Below are 19,612 nucleotides of genomic sequence, written 5' to 3'. Positions count from 1 at the left end.
TTGGGTTTCCCTGGACCTGTGGTTCTCTAATGAATACAGCTCCACATGACATCAGGTAAAATACTGTCAGAGTTGAGAACAGAGCTGAATTCCTCACCTACTAATGCTCTTTTATATGCAGGTATAATGACATCAGTATGCTCCAAAGTCCTTTCTTGGATCACCTATGCTCTTGCATTCAGTAGAATGTTTACAAACACTGGGCTCTCAGGCTGTTGACCCACTCGGCCACCAGCACAGCGACATCCTCTTCTGGAAGGAGAGAGCCCAGGAAGAGCCAAGTGTTCATGCTTGCAGGTTCCTACTGTCCTGGAAAGGCTTCCCTGCCATGCCCACCTGACTCTGATACAATGCCATTCTTCCTGTGGTCCTGGGACCTGATCACAAATCCATTCTCTTCCATCCATTCTAAACACGCTCGCCACTTCTAATCGTCTCTGGGCTGGGAATTAGAGGTTTACTAAAAAAATTTACAGAAATCAAGTCAATAGCTTCAGTTAAAGTCTGAGGGTTCCTCCCACGCATTAAAATACATACATGCAGTTTGTAACATCTATTTTGACTGCTTATAAGTTCTCAGATAAGATTGCTGGAAGCTGAGTTCAGGATGAGTAAGATGCTACTGTGGTGTTATTGCCAGAGGGTACTTTGGGAGAGAATAGCATTTATTGAGGACTTTCCGCATTCCATTTGTCTTGAACGCTCTTCCCTGATATGGTTTACTTCTCACTTTGTTCAAGTCTGTGTGCACACAGAGCCTTAGCTGTGAGGCCTTCCCCAGCCAGCCACCCTGTACAAAATAACCCTCCACTCCTGCCTTTCTCTAGACCCCATCTCCTGCTTTCCTTTAAATCACAGCTTTAATCAGCTCTTGGCATGCTCTGTATTTACTTATCTGTCCATTGTCCATCTCTTTCCATCAGAATGGCAGCTCCATGGCGTAGTTGGCTTATCTGTTTTGCACAGGTGCTCAATAAATACTTGTTGAATGATAAAGTCAAGCACAGTTATTGTAAATATCTTGTCAATTTAATCCTCCCCATCCTACAAGTCATGTATGCCAAGCCTTTTTACAAACAGGGAAACTGAGGTTGGTTACTCAATACTTAGCATAATGTGGTAGTTAAGAGCATGGACCCTTGAACCAGACTGTCTGGGTTAGAGCCCAGCTCAGACACTGCCCATCTCTGTGACACTGGGCAAGTCACTCAACCATTCTGGACCTGGGACTCTTTATATATAAATAGCAATAATAATAATAATAATAATAGTACTGCCTTACGGAGTTGTTGGGAAGAGCTTAAATATGTAAAGAGCTTAAACAGTTCATGGCTCATAGTAGGTGCTGAACTAGTTAAATAAATAAAATCTTAGCTGAGAAACACCTTACAAGAATTACTAACTTTCTCACTCTGATTTCATACTCATATAACAACCTCCTGATTATAACCCAACTTTCTGGTTCATCTAAGAAGGAAGTACAGATGTGGTTACCCAGCCTATGTGAGAGTTATGTATTTCTCATCATAAAGTAATCAATCCGTGAATCTTGTTTAACATGCTAATGAAACCAGAGTTCTGAACCAACAAGACTGAGGCCCAAACCCGGATGGTGTCACAGACACGCCTTGCGCTGTTGCTTAGCAACCTCCTAGACACCTTCTCCAAACAATGTCACAACTTGTATTCAACTACCCACAACACAAGCCGTACAGCTAGGAGAAGGAAGTGTCGTTGCCTAAGAAACCTCTTCTCTAATCAGTAGAAAATGGTGAGAGATTACAGTTCAAAGAACATCCAGGCAAAGTGAGTGTTTTGCCCAAGTGCCCTCACACCCATTCATTGCATACACGACTTCAGAAGAGCGTAGCAACTGTTTCTGGTAACAAACAACCTGCTTGTCCAGGTTTCCCTTGAACCAGGAGATGGAATCTTTCCCCTCACAAAGGGCTTTCAGCCCTCACTTGAAGGGTAGAGACAAGTGCCAAAGCCACAAGCAGCCCACAGTCACGCGGCCGCTTCCCCACGGCAACTTCCCCGAGTTACCTTGCCCTGATGATCGTGTTTCATTTCCCAGCCCCTCGGCAGCTCCAGTTGTTTGTTTGCAAACATGTTGAGGAATCCCACAAGGTCCCGGTTATGCTGGTAGCGTTCAAAGTGGTGGGTGTCCCTCCGGACTTTGGTGATCATGTGCTTCAAACACGTGTTGTTTGTAAACATGCGGTAGGCACTCTGGGGAGAAGGAGGGAGAACAGTGTCAATCTGCTTTGTGACATGCAAAAGCAAGGCATATACTCCCATGGCCATATTTACTCCTCAGATGGCATCCAGGCTTCCATATAACTCTAGACCCACACATGTAAACAGCAGACAGAGCAAAATAATTTTGATCAAAATTAAGTAGACTACAGAAAGTCAGGAAGTCTACACTAAGGATTCCAGTTTTCTAAAGAATGAGAATGCTGTCGAGTCTTATTCTACAGGCGATGTAAGATTCTAACGTTGGTTTTAGGCAAAACCCACACAGTCGAAATCACAGCATGCTAGAGACAAATACACCACCTGGCAGGGAGCCCCAATATAGCCAGTGCTTCCTCCAGCACAGGAACAGATCACTGGCTCTCTGGGTGACTGCCAGTGAAGCAGCTGGCATACATTTGGGAGCCAAGTTGTATGGAAAAATGCTTGGCCATATTATTTGAATATTAGAAGTACATGCAATGGGCTGAATTGTTCTGAGAGTCATATTCAACTGAGATCAGAGTAGACTGGAGTTTTTCATTCACTCCTGCTTGGAGGCATAATCTCAGTGAATGGAATGGCAGGCAGAACTACTTGGACTGTATACTTCAGTATTTTTTTTCTTTCTCCCTCTTTTTCCTGTGTCTGTGTACACACACACACACACACACACACACACAGAGACATACGTACATATATATGGCTAAATTTTTACATGATTGAAATACACATTTAATAAAATTCCATTATACTAGCACATATAAAAATGTGATTGTTTTGTGAAAGTATCCTGTGATACCTAAAGAGTCCAAACAAGGACCGTAAGCCATGGGCTGTCCGCATGTGAAGCAGTCAATAAATACTCAGTGCACAATACCACGTGCCAAGTAGCAGAAGAGAATAACTGTAGAGAACTATTTTCTTGAGTCATCAGAAGGAATGTGATATTCGTCAAATTGACCAGTCGTGAACCATCGCTCCTGGAATGCTATTCTTCTCAAGGAGATCCAAAGGGCTTTGGATTCCTCTTATCTTCAGTATCCCAGGGACACCAGACTAAGTCTGGAGGCCTTCAGGCTTTACTTCATGGGTTCTATTATTTATTTATTTCCTTTTAGCCAGAACAAGGCAAGCCCAAAAGAAACCAGAATCCCTGGAAGTCATTTCACTTTAATAAACATTTAGTGTGCTGGTTACTGAGGATAAAAGATGAAGGAGTATGAGGACAGTCAACAATGCGCCTGTCTTCCCAGGGACCCTCAGGATGCGTCCTGTCCAGGTCAAAGCATTTACTGCCGATGGGAGTCCCTCTAGAGCTTTCCTCCCTTTGGCACAGTGAGCACAGCAACTGGCCATGTCTGCAATGGCGGCTGCTTCCCCGTCTGGGTTCCTGGGTCTCTGAAGAACTACAAGGATCTGAGGACCCTGACAACCCAATTTGGGATGAGAAACAAACCTTTATTAGCTTAAGCCACTGAGATTTGTTGGTCACCATGATTGATGTATAACCTAAACGACATAAAGTAACTTTTCTACAATTATTCTGATTGATTTGCTGTCATTACATACTTTTTGCTTTGCATTATTTTTCCCCTATCAAAATGGAAGGAAGGAAGGACGGACGGACAGGAGGGAGGGAAGGCAGGCCTGCCACATTAAACTGTCCTCAAATACTAGTGTATTGGTTCCTTAGAACACCTGAGAAGAAAATATTTTGAGGTCACATTTCAACCTGACAGTGTAAATGAGAGGAGGTTTGAGGGCTGTGAGAAATGATGAGGTTCAGAGCACAGAGCACTGCCAAAGCAGGCAGAATAAGAGAGCATGAGAGAATAAGAAAGTGATACCATGAAAGCAGAGAAGGAGACGAATAAAAGAAGTTGGAGGTTGTCAGAGACAAATGTTAACTAACTAACAATTTAGCCTGTGGCTGACCCTTCCTTGGAGTCTTACGTACAATCAGCAAGGCATCTGTTTTCTGCATTTGGCTCTGTGTTGCTGATATATTTTCACATAAGCCATTGCAAGCATAGAGGCTGGAGACCACACTAGCTTCTGTGACGGTGATGGTAATGAACTTTCAAGTCATTCTCCCTAGTAAGTCTCTTTGGGGACAAATTATCGTGGCATAATTCTGTCAGAAAAATCATTTTATTAACTGTCTTCTAAATAGGTGTATGTCCTGTCACCCTCCCTTCTCCTTCCCCCCATAAAAATAAGTAAATAGGCCACATCCTGATTCTTTATCTAGAGCACCAGAAATGCTCCTCACGCTGCTAAAGAAAAGCAGCAGAACTTCATTAGGACAAGAAGTAGTGGTAATTAGGGGAAGGAACCCGTTCCAGCCTCAGGCACAAAGCAGTTCTCGGGGGTTGGACAGCTCTTTAAGCACAGGAGTCTTAAGCCTGGTCTTATAATTAATTATGTCCTTTCATCTTCCTCCTCTCCACTCAAAAGACTTGTAATACAGTGGCAAGTTCAACTGATCTTTGCAAAAAGCACCTACCAAAGTAAATTAAGTGTAAGAAAGATTTCTCTCACCATTAACTAGCAGCCAACCTTCAGAACCACAGCTTTTTCAAGTCTGAATAATATGCACAGGACTGTTAGGGTCTATATAAAGCACATGAGGCAAATAGAAATCCCTCTCGACTGCCACTTGTTTACAAATCAACTACATATATACTTATTTACATATATATTTACTTATATATGTTTATATGTATGTATGTGTAATATTTAAACATGTCTATGCTTATATACACATCTGTTTATTCCATTTTTGAATATATATTTTATATGTTTATTCAATACGTATAGGACTATTTAAATATATATTATATATATGTACATACATATATGTATATATGATCTGAAATATAAATACCCTTTCTGAGTAATTTTACTCAGAAAAGATATTTATACTCCAGTTCATACAGAACCACGATGAGGATGCTAGTCACAGCTCATGGACAGAGACAAAGGAAGTCATTTAATCTCTGTCTGAATTTGCTCACCCGTAAGATGGGATAATAGTAACTGCCCTGATTTCTTCATAGGCATGTGGGATTCAAATCCAGTGGAACAAAGGATGTAAAAGTGCCTTGAAGAGGTAAAAATCACTGTAAAGATAGAGAGTGGAGGCAAATACAAGAATATATAAGGCATTATACCTATCATAACTATGTTTTAACAGGTGAATGATAGTGAAACTGTTTTCTACTTTTAAGTCTTTGAAGATCTTGGGTGAGCGTCCCACTTTCTATTAAGGGAAGAAGGGTCTCATAACCTCTTATTAATTATGTGCTAAGCCCTGTGCCAAACCCTGAGGATACAGAGATGAGCACTGCCTTATCACTCAAAAGAATGGAGAAGGAAAATTATAGGGGGATGTGGGAGGAAGGGGTTCACTGGAGGCAGAAAGCAGAGCTTGGAAAACAGAGGCCACAGTAGCAGTGAAAATACTGAAACACACTGATAAAACTTGCAGAGCTCAGAATGAGAGTGTTCCAAAGAGCTGAGAAATATGAAATAGGTGGGATTAGGTTGAAAGAGCTTTGTCTTCATGGAAGCTGACATGGACAAAGCTGCGTGTTAACAGAAAAGAGGCATCTTTATTCTCCCTCTGGGGTTTAGTAGGTCTAACTGGAAAGGGATCCTTTTCTGTGTTTGAGTTGTTGTTTTGTTTGGTCTTACAGAAAAACTTTGCAGTAAAGGGATCTGATCTTCTACCTGAAACAAAAGTAGTTTAGAAAAAGGCAAATGGACCTATTTCATAGCAGTCTCAATGCACAGAATGATCTCACCTGGGAAGCTGCTCCATGCAGACTCACAAGCAGTAAGGCAAGTTGGCAACTGTTAATAGTAGACAGAGCCCCTTTAAATGATCCCTAAAGGGTGTAGTTTTCTTGTTCTTTGATGTGATTTAAAATGTCCATGTTGGTTATCCCTTCTCTAATCCAAACTTCCCTTTCCCAATCCCCTTGGTTGTTTCTTCTCTTACTTTCCTAGTAAAGAAATAAACACTCCATGGTTGAATGAATGATCAACTGAATATTAACTGAATTTCTTCACTGAATTGCGTTAAAATAACACTCCTTAGAGCTTAACATGTTTTGTTTGGTTAAATGTTTAAGGTGTTAGAAGTGAAAAATATTGAGAAGAGCCAAGGGGAACGTTATTGCCATTTGGCAACAGAATAAGAAAATTATATGTGAACACTCAGTTCTTATCAACCAACTTATCAATCAATTAATTGCAATCAATGCAAGTAATAATCAAACCTCTTTTTTTTGGGCAGTTTTTTAAAGTGTTAATGGTGATCATATGCCCAGGATTACCTGGCCCAGTCTTGATTTATTCTAAATCTGTTCTTTTCAATAACACAGGTAAGTATTGATACACTACTGCTAAATAAAATCTGTCTTTCATATTACAGAAATCCTTAATCAAAAATGGGTATTCTGATTTCACGCTTGGAAAATATCATCACTGCTTCCATAAGCAAATGTACACAAAGGCTCACAAGGGAGCAGATGTGAGCATCTGTATATATTATTCACAAAACAAAATTTATCATAAACAAAATCAAGTAACATTGTTTCCATAAGATATATGCTGGGATATGGTAACAGTCTTGTCTTATGCAGTTTGTCTTCACAATATTTTTAATCATAAGAGATTTTACATTTTTCTCATCTAGTTAAGGAGTAAAATGGAGGTAAAACTGAATTTATTGACAAAGCTAACTGTAAACTATCAACTCATCTACTTTGCAATAGCAGGAATTTCTGTCTTATAAGAATATATTTAAGTATTTTGGAACAAAGTTTTTCTTCTTTAAGTAGTAAGGAGTGTATAAGATGGAATTAATGTATTTCTAGAGAGTTTATTAAAAGCTGAAGTAATAATTATTTGGCATGTATGTTGGAAACATTATTCAGTTGCATATAATGAAATGTATTTATGTATGACAATTATTAGACAAACACAGTCACTATAAAAGACATAACACTAATAATTAAATCTTGAGTTATCAGGAGAAGTGATTTATCGAAGATTTTGGAAGCAATTTGATCACAACCAGCAGAGGGCAGTAGAATATATCTTAAAACAACTACCACACAAAACCAGAAAAAAACCCAATATTTTGTTCCTCAAGTTTTCCTTTAGAGCTATGACAACTATACATCTACTTAATTTTGTTCTTTTCAATAAAGATGATTAGATAACCACCAAAAAACTATTAGAAGTAATAAATGAATTTAGCAAAGTTGTATGTTACAAGATTAAATACAGAAATCTGTTACTTTTCTATACACTAATAGTGAACTAACAGAAAGAGAAAGCATAAAAAATTTTAAGATCATCTTAAAAAGAATAAAATACCTAGGAATAAACTTAACCAAGGAGGTGAAAGACTTATATTCTGAAAACTATAAAAGATTGATGAAGGAAACTGAAAATACATAGAAATGGAAAGATCTTCTGTATCCTTGGATTGAAAGAATTAATATTGTTAAAATGTCCATGTTACCCGAAGCAATCTACAGATTTAACGCAATCCCTACAAAAAACCCATAACATTTTTCATAGAACTAGAACAAAAAAAAATCCTAAAATTTATATGGAACCACAAAAGACCATGAATTGCCAAAGCAATCTTGAGAAAAAAGAACAAAGAGGTATCATGCTCCCTGACTTTAGACTATACACAAAGCTACACTAATCAAAACAGAGTGGTACTGGCACAAAAACAGACACATAGAGCAATGGAACAGAATAAATAGCCCAGAAATAAACCCATACACCTAGGGTCAATTAATCTATGACAAAGGAGGCAAGAATACACAATGGAAAAAAGTCTCTTTAATAAGTGGTGCTGGGAAAGTGGACAGCTGCATGTAAAAGAATGAGATTAGAACATTTCCTCATACTATATACAAAAATAAACTCAAAATGGATTAAAGACTTAAATGTAAGACCTGAAACCATAAAACTCCTAGAAGAGAACATAGGCAAAACACTCTCTGACATAAATCATAGTAACATATTTTTTTTGGATTCTGTCTCCTAAGGCAAAAGAAATTAAAGCAAAAATAAACAAATGGGAGCCAATGAAATGTAAAAGCTTTTGCACAGCAAAGGAAACCATCAACAAAACAAAAAGACAACTTACTAAATGGCAGGAAATATTTACAAATAATATGATTGACAAGGGGTTAAAATCCAAAATATATAAACAGCTTATATAATTCAATATCAAAAAAACAAACAACCCAATTAAAAATTGGGCAGAAGACTCAAATAGACATATTTCCAAAGAACACATACAGATAGCTCACAGGCACAAGAAAGGATGCTCAACATCACTAATCATCAGAGAAATGCAAGTCAAAAGCACAATGAGATATCACCTCACACCTGTCAGAGTGGCTATCATCAAAATGTCTACAAATAACAAATGTTGGTGAGGATGTTGAGAGAAGGGAACAGTTGTACTCTGTTGGTGGGAATGTAAATTGGTACACCCACTATGGAAAACAGTATGACAGTTCCTCAAAAAACTAAAAATAGAACTACCATATGATCCAGCAATTCTACTCCTGCGTATATATCCAAAAAAACCAGAAACACTAATTTGAAAAGATACATGCACTCCAATGTTCACAGCAACATTATTTATAATAGCCAAGATATGGAAGCAACCCAAGTGTCCATCAAGAGATGAATAAAGAGGACACAATGGAATATTACCCAGCTATAATACATAACGGAATTCTGCCATTTGCAACAATGTGGATGGAACTAGAAAATATCATGCTTAGTGAAATAAGTTGGAGAAACACAAATACTGTATGTTATCACTTACATGTGAAATCTAAAAAATAAAACAAATGAATGTATATAACAAAACAGAAATAGACTCACAGATATAGAAAACAAACTAGCAGCTACCAGTGGGGAGAAGGGAAGGGGGAGGGGCAAGATAAGAGTAAGGGAATAAGAGGTACAAACCACTATGTATAAAATAGATAACCAACAAGGATATATTATACAGCACAGGGAAATAGTCATTATTTTGTAATAACTTGAAATGGAGTATAATCTATAAAAACATTGAATCGCTATGCTGTACACCTGAAACTATTGTAATATTGTAAACCAACTATACTTCAACAAAAAGAAATCGCATATCACACACCGACAAAAGATGGTAGCTTGAAATTGGCCACAGTGGGGATATTAACACTACACAAATCAGAAAATGCAAATCATGCGTCGATATTGTTTTATGGGCTATCTAGACCAAGAGTGAGTAAACTATAGACTCATGGGCTAGCTGGCAGTGTTTGCAAAGTTCTATTGGAATACAACCACATCCCTTCATTTATACTTTGTCCTTCGACCAAAAGCTGAAAATACTCACATTCTGACCCTTTCCAGAAAAAGTCTTCTGCCTTTTTCTAAATATAAGTTCTAAACTTAAGAAATAGGTAAAATAAAATAAAATAAAATGCTAATAATACAGATCAAAGTTCAAATGGTGCTGTTATATTGCAAATAGTGTACACATACACACATAATGAAGAAAAGTTAAGTCCAATATTCAAACACTATTACCTGGCTAAACAAAGAAGGTGCTGGCATCACTGACAAAAGAGTGTGAAGAATGCCAGCTCTCCTTCCAAGATATATGCCACAGTCATCCACTCATCACCATTTCCACTGCTCCTGCACTAGTCCAAGTCCCTTCCATGTCTCACCACAGCACCTTTTCACTTGTTTCCCTGATGCCAATCTTGCCTTCTAAAACCCATTCTCAGCAGAGCAGGTAGAAGAAACTTTAAAAAATCAAAATTTAAAAAAAACAAAAAAATTCAAAACTACACCCCCATAAGAACTCCCTTTAGAACAAAGCCCATTTATAATGAAGCCCAAACTCCTTGCCAGATCACAAAAGCCCTACATTTTGAAACCCTGTTCACCTCTCTGGCCATACTATGTACCACATCAAACTCACTCCTGTCCTCAAGCCTTTGCTCTTCCTTGGCAAGGAAAGTTCTTCTCCAAGACCTGTGCCTTTCTGGCTTCTTGACATTTTACAACAGTTCGAATATGGCTCCTTGGAGTGGCCTTGCTATGCACCTGACCTAAACCAGCATCTCCAGTAGCTTGGCCCCAAGTCACCCTAGCCCAGTCACCTGTACTGTTTCAGTTGCCTCATGACACATTTCACTGTCTGAATTACCTTTTCTTGTTCATTAGCTGATCTTTATTCCACTCTGTCTTGTTTACCACTCTATCCTGAGAGTCCAGAACATACTAGGCAAATCATAGGCATTCAATAATTTTTTGTTAAATAAATGCATGAACAAATGAACAAAGGAAAACTCGTGTGACCTGCCTCCAAGTTTAAAGCTCTTCCCACCACAGCATGACACTGTTTTAGAGGGACAGCTCTAAATGTTACCCCGTTCTTCCTTGTATGAAAGCCTACGATCTCCTAGAATTGTTCCATACACAAATTTAGGTTCCTGTAACCTGGCTTCTGCCACCTTTTCAGGCTCAAATCTGACTTTCACTAGTGTTCTATGCTCTCCACATACCAGCAACACCAAACTGCTGTACTAATAATTCAGTTTCAGTACTTCTATAGTTATTAGTAAGACAGCCCTGCAACTTCATGAATCTTTCGTTTTATAAATACTGCTGCTTCTACCTAGAGAGCTCTGGCCCATCTCATTTCTAGGGCAGGTTCCTACTCAATCTTTAAAACCTGTCAGTCTTTAAAACCTATCCCAAATGCAAACCCAGCTATGGCTCCTCCCACATGCCTTCTCCCCAGAGTTAATCACGCACCCCAGCAGGATATCTTCTACAGCCTTCCATCACTGCACTCACAACTCTGCTCATTGCACTGGAGTGTGTTTTTAAGTCTGGGGCTCCAGAGCCCACAGCTGCTGTCTGTACCTCTAGGACTTAGTGCCTGGTATACAGCAGGGAATAAACAACTGTTGCTAAACTGAATGCCTCTTGCACGAAATCTGAGGACAGCAAGTATGCTATTCCTTGCTCAGTCTCCTTCCAAGTCTTCTCTGTTCCAAGATAGACCTATGAGTTAGTGATCAGTATATTAACTGATCAATAAATATGTGCATATTGATAATCTCAGCAGCAACTCCTGGTGACTGGGCTGTGCTGACTTCTACTTTTCCCTACAGTCTACTCTGTTTTTCCTAAGGCACATCATCTGTTTGGTTAAATTCAAAATGTTCTTATAGTCCCTTAACAAGCCTCTCATTCTAACTTTCCTCCTATTATTCACTAATTGTGCATTATTAATTATTTATGTATTATTATTAATAATAACACCCAGAGTCCTCTTCTTCAGTTCCTATTTCCCCACCGAATCTTGCCAACTCTCTGCCTGTGATTCTCTCATGCTGGATCCTTCTTCACTAGTCCCTTACCTCCTAGTCTAGGCTCTTATCATCTCATGCCATGATGAATGGACTATATACAGCTGGACTTCTATGGCCAGTGCCCGCCCCCCCAAATCTAAAGCATTCCAGGTGCAGCTAAGACAACCTTCCTGTAATTAAAGCCTTCAGGAAGCCACTCCCTCAGCCCTCAGAGACTTGTGGAACCATCCCCACTTGCTCACTGTTTTACATCCAAACACCTTCCAGAAACATAAAGCTCTTTCTTTGCATCTCCCTCACACCTAGTCAAGTTCTGAGCTGTTTACTCCCACATCAGCACCACGGATCCAACAAGATTAACTCTTTTGTCAAATCAAAGCCCTACAAGTATTTCATGTTTGTTCTCTTTTTCCCATCCCTAACAGCCAATTTTTCACCAAGTCTATCAACTCTGCTTCAAAGTATCCCTGGAGTCGATGTACTTCTCTCCACCTCCACGCCAACACCAGATTCCAGCCATCACTGTCTTTCCCCTGGACCATGAAGATCCTGCGTTCTCATCACCCTGCTTCCACCTTGCCCTTCTACAGTCTCCAAATCCAAGCATGTCACTCTAAGTGCAGGATGGCTTCCCACTGATCTCAGAATAGAATCTAAGTCCCTGCCATGTCCCCCAGGCAGATCTATGATCTGGATCTTGCTGACTTTCCAGCATAATAGCACACCACTCTCTCTTTCGATCGCTACACAACAGTCCCTCTGCCCTCTTCTGAGCCCTGGGGTCCCTGCACTTGCTCTTTCAATTGCTTCAAATGAGCTTCCCCTGGCTTTCCCCATGGCTGATGATTTCTCATCTTTCAGCTTCCAACTCAAAACTATTTCTTCAGAGAGGTATTCTAGAACCATCTTTCTAGGGTCACCTTCATTCTCTGTCCACTCTAGGGTAAGAACTTGATCTTATTCCCCACTGTGTCTGCAGCACCTACCATAATTTCTAGCATGTTTTCAGTAACATTTATTGGATTATGAAAATAACTCATTTTGCACAAAGGACATGTTTTTCCCGTCTATCTTTGCTTACGCACAGCCTCCACCTAGAAGGCCCTCCTACTCCTTTTATTTTAACCAGTGTCCATTATTTATTCTGTGAGACAACTTAAGATTTACATCACAAAGAAATGTTTTCTAACCAACTTTCCTATCACACTTTAAGTCTTTTCTTCACACACACACACACACACACACACACACACACACACACACAGATTTGGCTTAAAATATATATTTTCAAACACTTCTCTTTTCTTCTAGAAATGTTTTAGGCAAATACCACGCTCATGACCAGAAAACAGGTATGTAACATTTTCCACTGTCACCCCATGGACTTCATGGACCCTAGGTTAACACTTCCTGAGTAAAACTAAAACCTCCCATTCCAGACTATAATTCCAAAATACATGTGGGAAAGGGGCACATGAATAGAGCTGGAGAAACTGGCTGTCGTGAGGATTTAATGCGGTGGGGGGTGGGGGCTAGTGAGGGGTTTCTTGGTTAAGGAATCAAGATCAGGGAAAAGGTAGAATTCTGGTGAAAAGTCAAGACTGGAGGAAATGAAAGAGAACAAGTAAAGGAGAGAGTCAAAATGATTTCCATTTAAACAATGATTAAAAGGCTGACTTTTTTTTATAACCTTCTGGTTAGCAAAAGGTTTATATTTTTTAGCAGATACTAACATTTTTAGGCCTCTAGCGAAATTACAGAGGTAGGGCTTCCAAAGAATAGACATATTAGTAAAAGGAGGGGAATTTAAATCTACTTCATCCTAAACACATTACCATGCCTCCTCCTCCCACCCCCCCCCCAAAAAATCCTGATCTCCCATACAAACTTCATGTATCTTTAAAATAGTCCTCTATTTATTGATTTATTTTTTCAGATTATAGCAATGTATACATTTTACATTCGTTCTTTCTTTTGGAGAGCCCGTACCACGATCTCAAAGCCCAATCTGACCAATGCCTGTTGTCAACGCTCAGATATTTGTTTATACTTGTGCAGGCAAAACAAGGCGGTCATTAAGAGCACAGACCCTGGAGTCAGTATTTCTGGGATTTTAAAAATAGCCCAACAATTCCACTTAGGAGCTGTATAACCTTGAGCATGTTATTTAACCTCTCTGTGCCTCAGTTTCTTCATCTGGAAAAAGGGAACTTTTATCTAACTCATAGGTTTGTTTGGGCTAAATGGGTTAAGGCGTAGGTTTGTTTGGGCTAAATGGGTTAAGGCGTGGGAAGTGCTTCACACTGAGCTTGGAACACACGTGGTGCTCGGTAAACATCAGCTGGTTTCATTCTTACTGTTATTACTACGTAAACGAGGATAACTTCCTTTGGCCTGTTGCTCTTTTCCTCACATCCTCTCAGATTTGATACTCACAGGGTTAGAATGCAGCACGGTGAAGAACTCTGGGCTGATGAGGAACTTCACAGGGGGAGACTGTAACAGCAACGTGAGCCTGGATCTGGAGGTAGAGTGGGGCAGGACATTCTCCCGGCGGAAATCTACACGGAGCAGACCATAAAGGCTTTCAGGGAAATCTCTGCATGCGGTGGAAATGTATCTATTCACTTCCATCTGTATTTTAAAAGAACACCTATATCGTTTGCTATTATTTTAATCTCCAAAACGCTTTTTTCTTTTCTGGAAATTCATGCATAAAACCCAACTGCTCTGCATTACACTAAAATGGAATTCAATCATATTTCTAGTCACTTTTTACATTTTAATGCATCCTTAGATTTTTTTCAAGTAATCAGATTCCATCTTTTTCCATTATCCCACAGATCCGGAGATTAAAGTAATTTATATTCTATCTGGTTTTGTGAGTCTTTTCTTAGTACTAATATAAAGCCGAGGATTAGAATTGGTGTCTGGTGAAATCGACTTTTCAAGTTGCATTACCAGATCTTAATGAAGATCAAAAGTCCTTTTAAAGAAAGCTTCGTTTCTTGGCAATCCTTACTTACCTGTTTTCTATTTTTGTAAGATTACAAAACAAACCAACCCAAAGGCCCTTACCTGCGCTGGCTTGGTGAAAGTCGGCTTCCTCCCCTGCCCCATCAATCGCATTGCTATTTTCCTCAGGCCTCTCGTTAGTCATGGTTCTGCGGATGCTCTGGTATCTAAAATCAGGCGCCTAGAGTTACATCACAACAACCTCTAACACATGCGGCTCAACTGCTCCCCGAGAGCCCAGAAGTTTCATCATCTTTCCAGCCTTGAGCACTTCCTCCCCAGACCCCCATCCCCTGACCTTCTGGGCCATCTGTTAAGTAAATCCATTGGATTTAATTTCTTCTGTCCATAGTTTGTGGAACATTTTCCTAACAAATTAATAAAACTTTAAAAAAAAATTGTGGCCCTTAACCAAAGAAAACTAAATTCCTATATTGTTAAAGAAAAGAACAACTTTTGTTCCATAGCAATTAGTTTTTGAAAAAGGATAGATTTTAAAAGCTTAGGTAAATAATAAAGATGCATCACAAACGGAGGTTCTAGATATTTAAAATGCTATTTGGCTTCAAATGACAAATATATATGCTCTGTTTAAAAATCAATGCCTTGGGTTGACTAAAGAGGTCATCATTACTTATTTCCTCTCTAGTTTCCCAGCAAGCTGTGGATGTGTGCGCTTATTACTTTTTTAACCAAGAGACGTGCAAAGAAGTCTATGAGTCAAGAGAAGCAACAGCTCCACCTTAATGACAGGACACCCAGAGATGAAAGAGGCAACCGTGTTTTCCATTTTGCACCACGTAAAAATCAGCCCACCCAGAAAACTGTCCATCCTCACCGCCGGTTCAGCTGCTCCATCTGCTGTATGGAGTTGGACCTCTGCAGCACCTGCGGCGCGGGAGGAGCTGTGGGCCGCTGCCACGTCGTGGTTCTGTTTACGTGATCCACGTAGAAGATCCTGCCATGGCTGTCAATGCGCGCCTCCCAGTCTAAACAGCAGTAGCGCATGGAGAGGGATTAGGAGGAGCAGCTGAAGGCATTAATGTGGCTCATTAAGCAGCACATGTTTTCTCTCTGACATGCTCTAATTTGGGGCTAATAACATATACCTGGCTGCATAATCCAGCACTTCCCCCCACTCCACTCCAGAATCTGTTTGACCGGTTAGTAAACAGCTCCTGTGTGCATAACCAACCCCTTAAAGAACCCCTGAACGGAGGGGATCCTCCCAGACCCACCCACGATGCTCATCCTTCCCGTATGAGCGCCAGTGTTTAAAAATACTCGTTGGTATCATAATATTTTAGATATTCACATCAAAATTGGTACTATTATCCCCAAGAAATAGATTTTTCTGTTTTTTTCCAACTTAGATGAAAGACGCATAATTGGAAATTTCCACGTGCATATTTACACACCATTTTAGTAGATGTCATCTTCAGAAGAAAGTAATGCTAGTCTAGTCATCAAATAGTATCATTATCTACAAATTTGCACTTTCCCAAAGAGGAATACATTTTCAGAGTAAGGTTAATGACTTGTCTCCAACCTCAAATAAAGTGTTTTAATAGATTAATTTTATGTTTAAGCAATCTCATTACATGTGTTAATCTTTGTAAACAAATACATAAGTGCACGTTCAGTAAAAACAGCAAGCAGACTGGTCTTTAGGGCCAGGCATCCCACCTCTGTGAATTCTCTAAAAGGCCATTCCCCTATTAAAATAAGCAGAGCATGAGCTGATCTTCACAAAAGGCAACATTTTTAAACTGACTGCAGGTGGGAAGGGTGATTTATATAAGAACATATGAAAATAGCTGAGATCTATTCTTTAACCAGGCAAGTTTTTTATACATTGCTATTTTTATGACAAATATGGTTTGAAATTAATAAGCAACTTTCTCTTGAGCAGCTCTGCTAATTTCAAAATTTTCCATGTGACCACATAGCTATTGACAGAAACTATGGATCTAATCCTAGAGACCAGGAGGAAAGCATGTTTGCTCCTGACCAGCTATGGTATTTACTATGGAGGTGAACGGAACAAATATTCCACCAAAGTCCTTAGGACTGCAAAAACGTGCATGGTAGATCCCAGCCAGCCCCAGAAGACCATTGAAGGCTGCCTCAGCTGGGAGTGGAAAGATTTCTTTTCGTTGATTTCAGCCTATCATAATTTATGACACATGGCAAGGGAAAGAAAAATTGGGCTGAGGAAAAGCACCACACAGACAACAAACAACTCCACGTCACTCGTGCTCCAAGGTAACACGGACTCATGACGAAGCAGGCTGCCAAGTCTGAATGATTTGGGCACAGCTACAATTCCATCAGCAAGCCATTTCCAAAAGACCCCATGCTCAGCCCGCCATGGGCTGACAAACAGTAAGTACACAAAGGCGTTTTCAGGAACCATTTTTCAAAACCTTTGATCCATTCCATTGTTTCGCTCTGCTCCTCACATACTTTCCCATCTCAAAGACTCTGAGAACAAGTGTTCCCATTGCATTGCTCTCTCATTAGAGCCAGGATAATTCAAGGACATGCTATGTGTCAAATCAAATGCACATAGAAACAAATGACCATTCCTTCCCCCAAGAATGTTTACAGTAGCTTCCAATTTTTAAAAATATGTAGAATAGGTCAATTGGGAATAAAAACAGAACAGAAACCAACTAAAGGAAGCCGAGAGAGAGAGATTTGCCAAGCTCCCAAAATAAGGTTATAACTGAAATCTGGCTCTAAGTTTTCTGGCAGTTAAGGCAGAAAAGCAAATACATTGTTGCATACTTTCCATTTTCTGACAAAGGAAAATAAAAAATAGTTATCTTCAAAGATGGAACTTTCTCCTTGCAAAAACTACATAAGGATTTATGCCATGAAATGTGACCTGTATGAGGGCCATATGGGTAGCAAAATGGAGGGGACTGGGGGGGATATCTCCAAGTATGTTCATCACTGTGCCTTGCACATAGCATGTAATAAATGAAAAATAATTTAAATAACATAAAGCTACTTAAAAAATGATTCTTGTATTCACCTTCTACAAAGGCCAGGAATAACCTTAATTTGTATTTCAATAAATATATTTCTGTGCAATGGGAAGGATAAGAAAACAAGGTCCAAAAATTTGCTAAGAATATAGGATGTTGGATGCACATTGACTCTCCCTATCAGATATCATATCTTTAAATTGAGGTTGTTAACTTAAGTCTCCATAAAGAGAAATGTTATACTGCTGGTTTCAAGTGGACACATCTTGGCATTAAATTGGGAAAGACTGTTATGCTATGGGCTTATTTGTGAGCTACACATCTACTCTTACTCAAGTGGTCAATACCCTTCTATCCAGGCAAGACAGCAGGGGTACCTGTAGGAAGATCAGTCCTCTATCATTATCTATCAAAGCTACTTTGTGGGGGTGGGGGATATGGTTGCTTTAAGATATAAGTATTTACATGAGGCTTGATTTGTTCTTGGTTAAGAGAGCATATGAGAGCACATTGCCTAGCATCAGTTTCTTTCATAGATAATGCTAAAATCAGACAGGCAGGGTTAGAAGGCTGGGATCTTAGCATTTACTTCCCTGACTTGCCACATAGTAAACTGGGATATATAATCACTGTGCAGCAAGACAGAGAGCTGTGTGTGTGTGTGTGTGTGTGTGTGTGTGTGTGTGTGTGTGTGTGTGTGTGTGTGTGTGTGTATGTCATGTGTGTAGTGCACTAGGTTAGCAAGGAGAAGGCCTGTATCTGGCCATGGCTTTGTCATACCTTTACTACATGACCTTCAACAAATTACTACACCTCTATGGACCACAGTTTCTTTACCTAAAAAATTAGAGGACAGAAGTAAACACTGCTAAGGTCCCTTTCCGTTCTAAAATAACACGAATCTGCAAATGACACCCATTTTATCACATTCAGTTCAGTAAGGACCTAGAAACATCTTATGTCTAGGCTAGAATTTCCAAAATAGATTCTAAATTAATTATGCCTTTGGGGCCAGGGGCTTTGGGGTCAGGCTCTAGAATCACCCACCAACCCCACGTTAAACACTGCAGCTCCAATATTATCTGCTGTGCATATTTGTCTTCCACATAAGATTTCACTTCCATAAGGAGCTTCGTGGCAATAATAAAGTTTGAAAACTATTTTCTAGAGAAATGTTTCTCAAGGTGTGGGATTCTTACAGTATGTGTCAGAATTACTAAGATCAATAAAAATGCAGATTCCCAGGACACACTCCAGCTCTTCAGAATCAGACTATCTGAAGCCAGGACTCAGTTATCTACCTTTTTCACAAACTTCCCATGTGATTCTTAGGCACGTTAACATTTAAGGAACACTGACATAAATTAATAAGAACTTAAAACAGCACCTAATTTACTGGACAAACCCATGGAGCTCATGCTGGATTTCTCAGAGGTCATGAAGTGCGGGCTCACAAGAAACTAAATTTCAGCCTAAATATCCCAAACTGAAATCCAAAAGCAACTGGACACTTAAGATGCCCTGAGATTCAAATATAATAGCTCCCTTTAGATAGCTGGACAATAAGGGGAAGTCAGAGAGTTCGCATGCAAATCCCCGGCAAGCTGCTGTCACAGCATTAATCCCAGAGGCAGCGAGGCAGAGCCGCTAAGGTCTTAATAGATTTTCAACTTTTAGAATCAACGTATGTGGGCAGGGGGCAGGGCTGGTCCCTATGGCCCCTCTTCATCTCATCACTCTTCTTTCTCACTCCTTTCAAACTAGACCTTGGTCTCCACTGGACCACCCAGGTGATCAGATGAAGACATGAGCACAACTCAGTGAATGCTGAGACTGGGGAGAAAGTCAACGTCTAGACAGGATGAATCACATATCAGGTGAGGGCAGCACTGAACTGTCTGTGTGAATCAAAGCAGTGAGAAGACTATAAGTGGGGGA

At 39.7% G+C, this 19,612-nt stretch overlaps 1 protein-coding gene across 5 annotated transcripts in view; it reads right to left on the bottom strand.

The window, feature by feature from the left end:
* Positions 1 to 19,612, bottom strand: part of HECW2 (HECT, C2 and WW domain containing E3 ubiquitin protein ligase 2) — a 387,653-nt gene that overhangs the window by 95,594 nt on the left and 272,447 nt on the right. For all 5 annotated transcript variants that reach the window (XM_057746089.1, XM_057746091.1, XM_057746090.1 and 2 more), the window contains 4 exons: positions 15,520 to 15,670; positions 14,745 to 14,848; positions 14,103 to 14,227; positions 2,047 to 2,232 (listed from right to left, as the gene is read on the bottom strand). In XM_057746089.1, coding sequence (XP_057602072.1) covers positions 2,047 to 2,232; positions 14,103 to 14,227; positions 14,745 to 14,848; positions 15,520 to 15,670 — 566 coding nt within the window. The remainder of the gene's footprint in view (positions 1 to 2,046; positions 2,233 to 14,102; positions 14,228 to 14,744; positions 14,849 to 15,519; positions 15,671 to 19,612) is intronic.

This window comes from Hippopotamus amphibius, chromosome 8 (genome assembly GCF_030028045.1).
Source record: "Hippopotamus amphibius kiboko isolate mHipAmp2 chromosome 8, mHipAmp2.hap2, whole genome shotgun sequence".
NCBI lineage: Eukaryota > Metazoa > Chordata > Mammalia > Artiodactyla > Hippopotamidae > Hippopotamus > Hippopotamus amphibius.
This window is presented reverse-complemented; position numbering and strand designations above follow the sequence as displayed.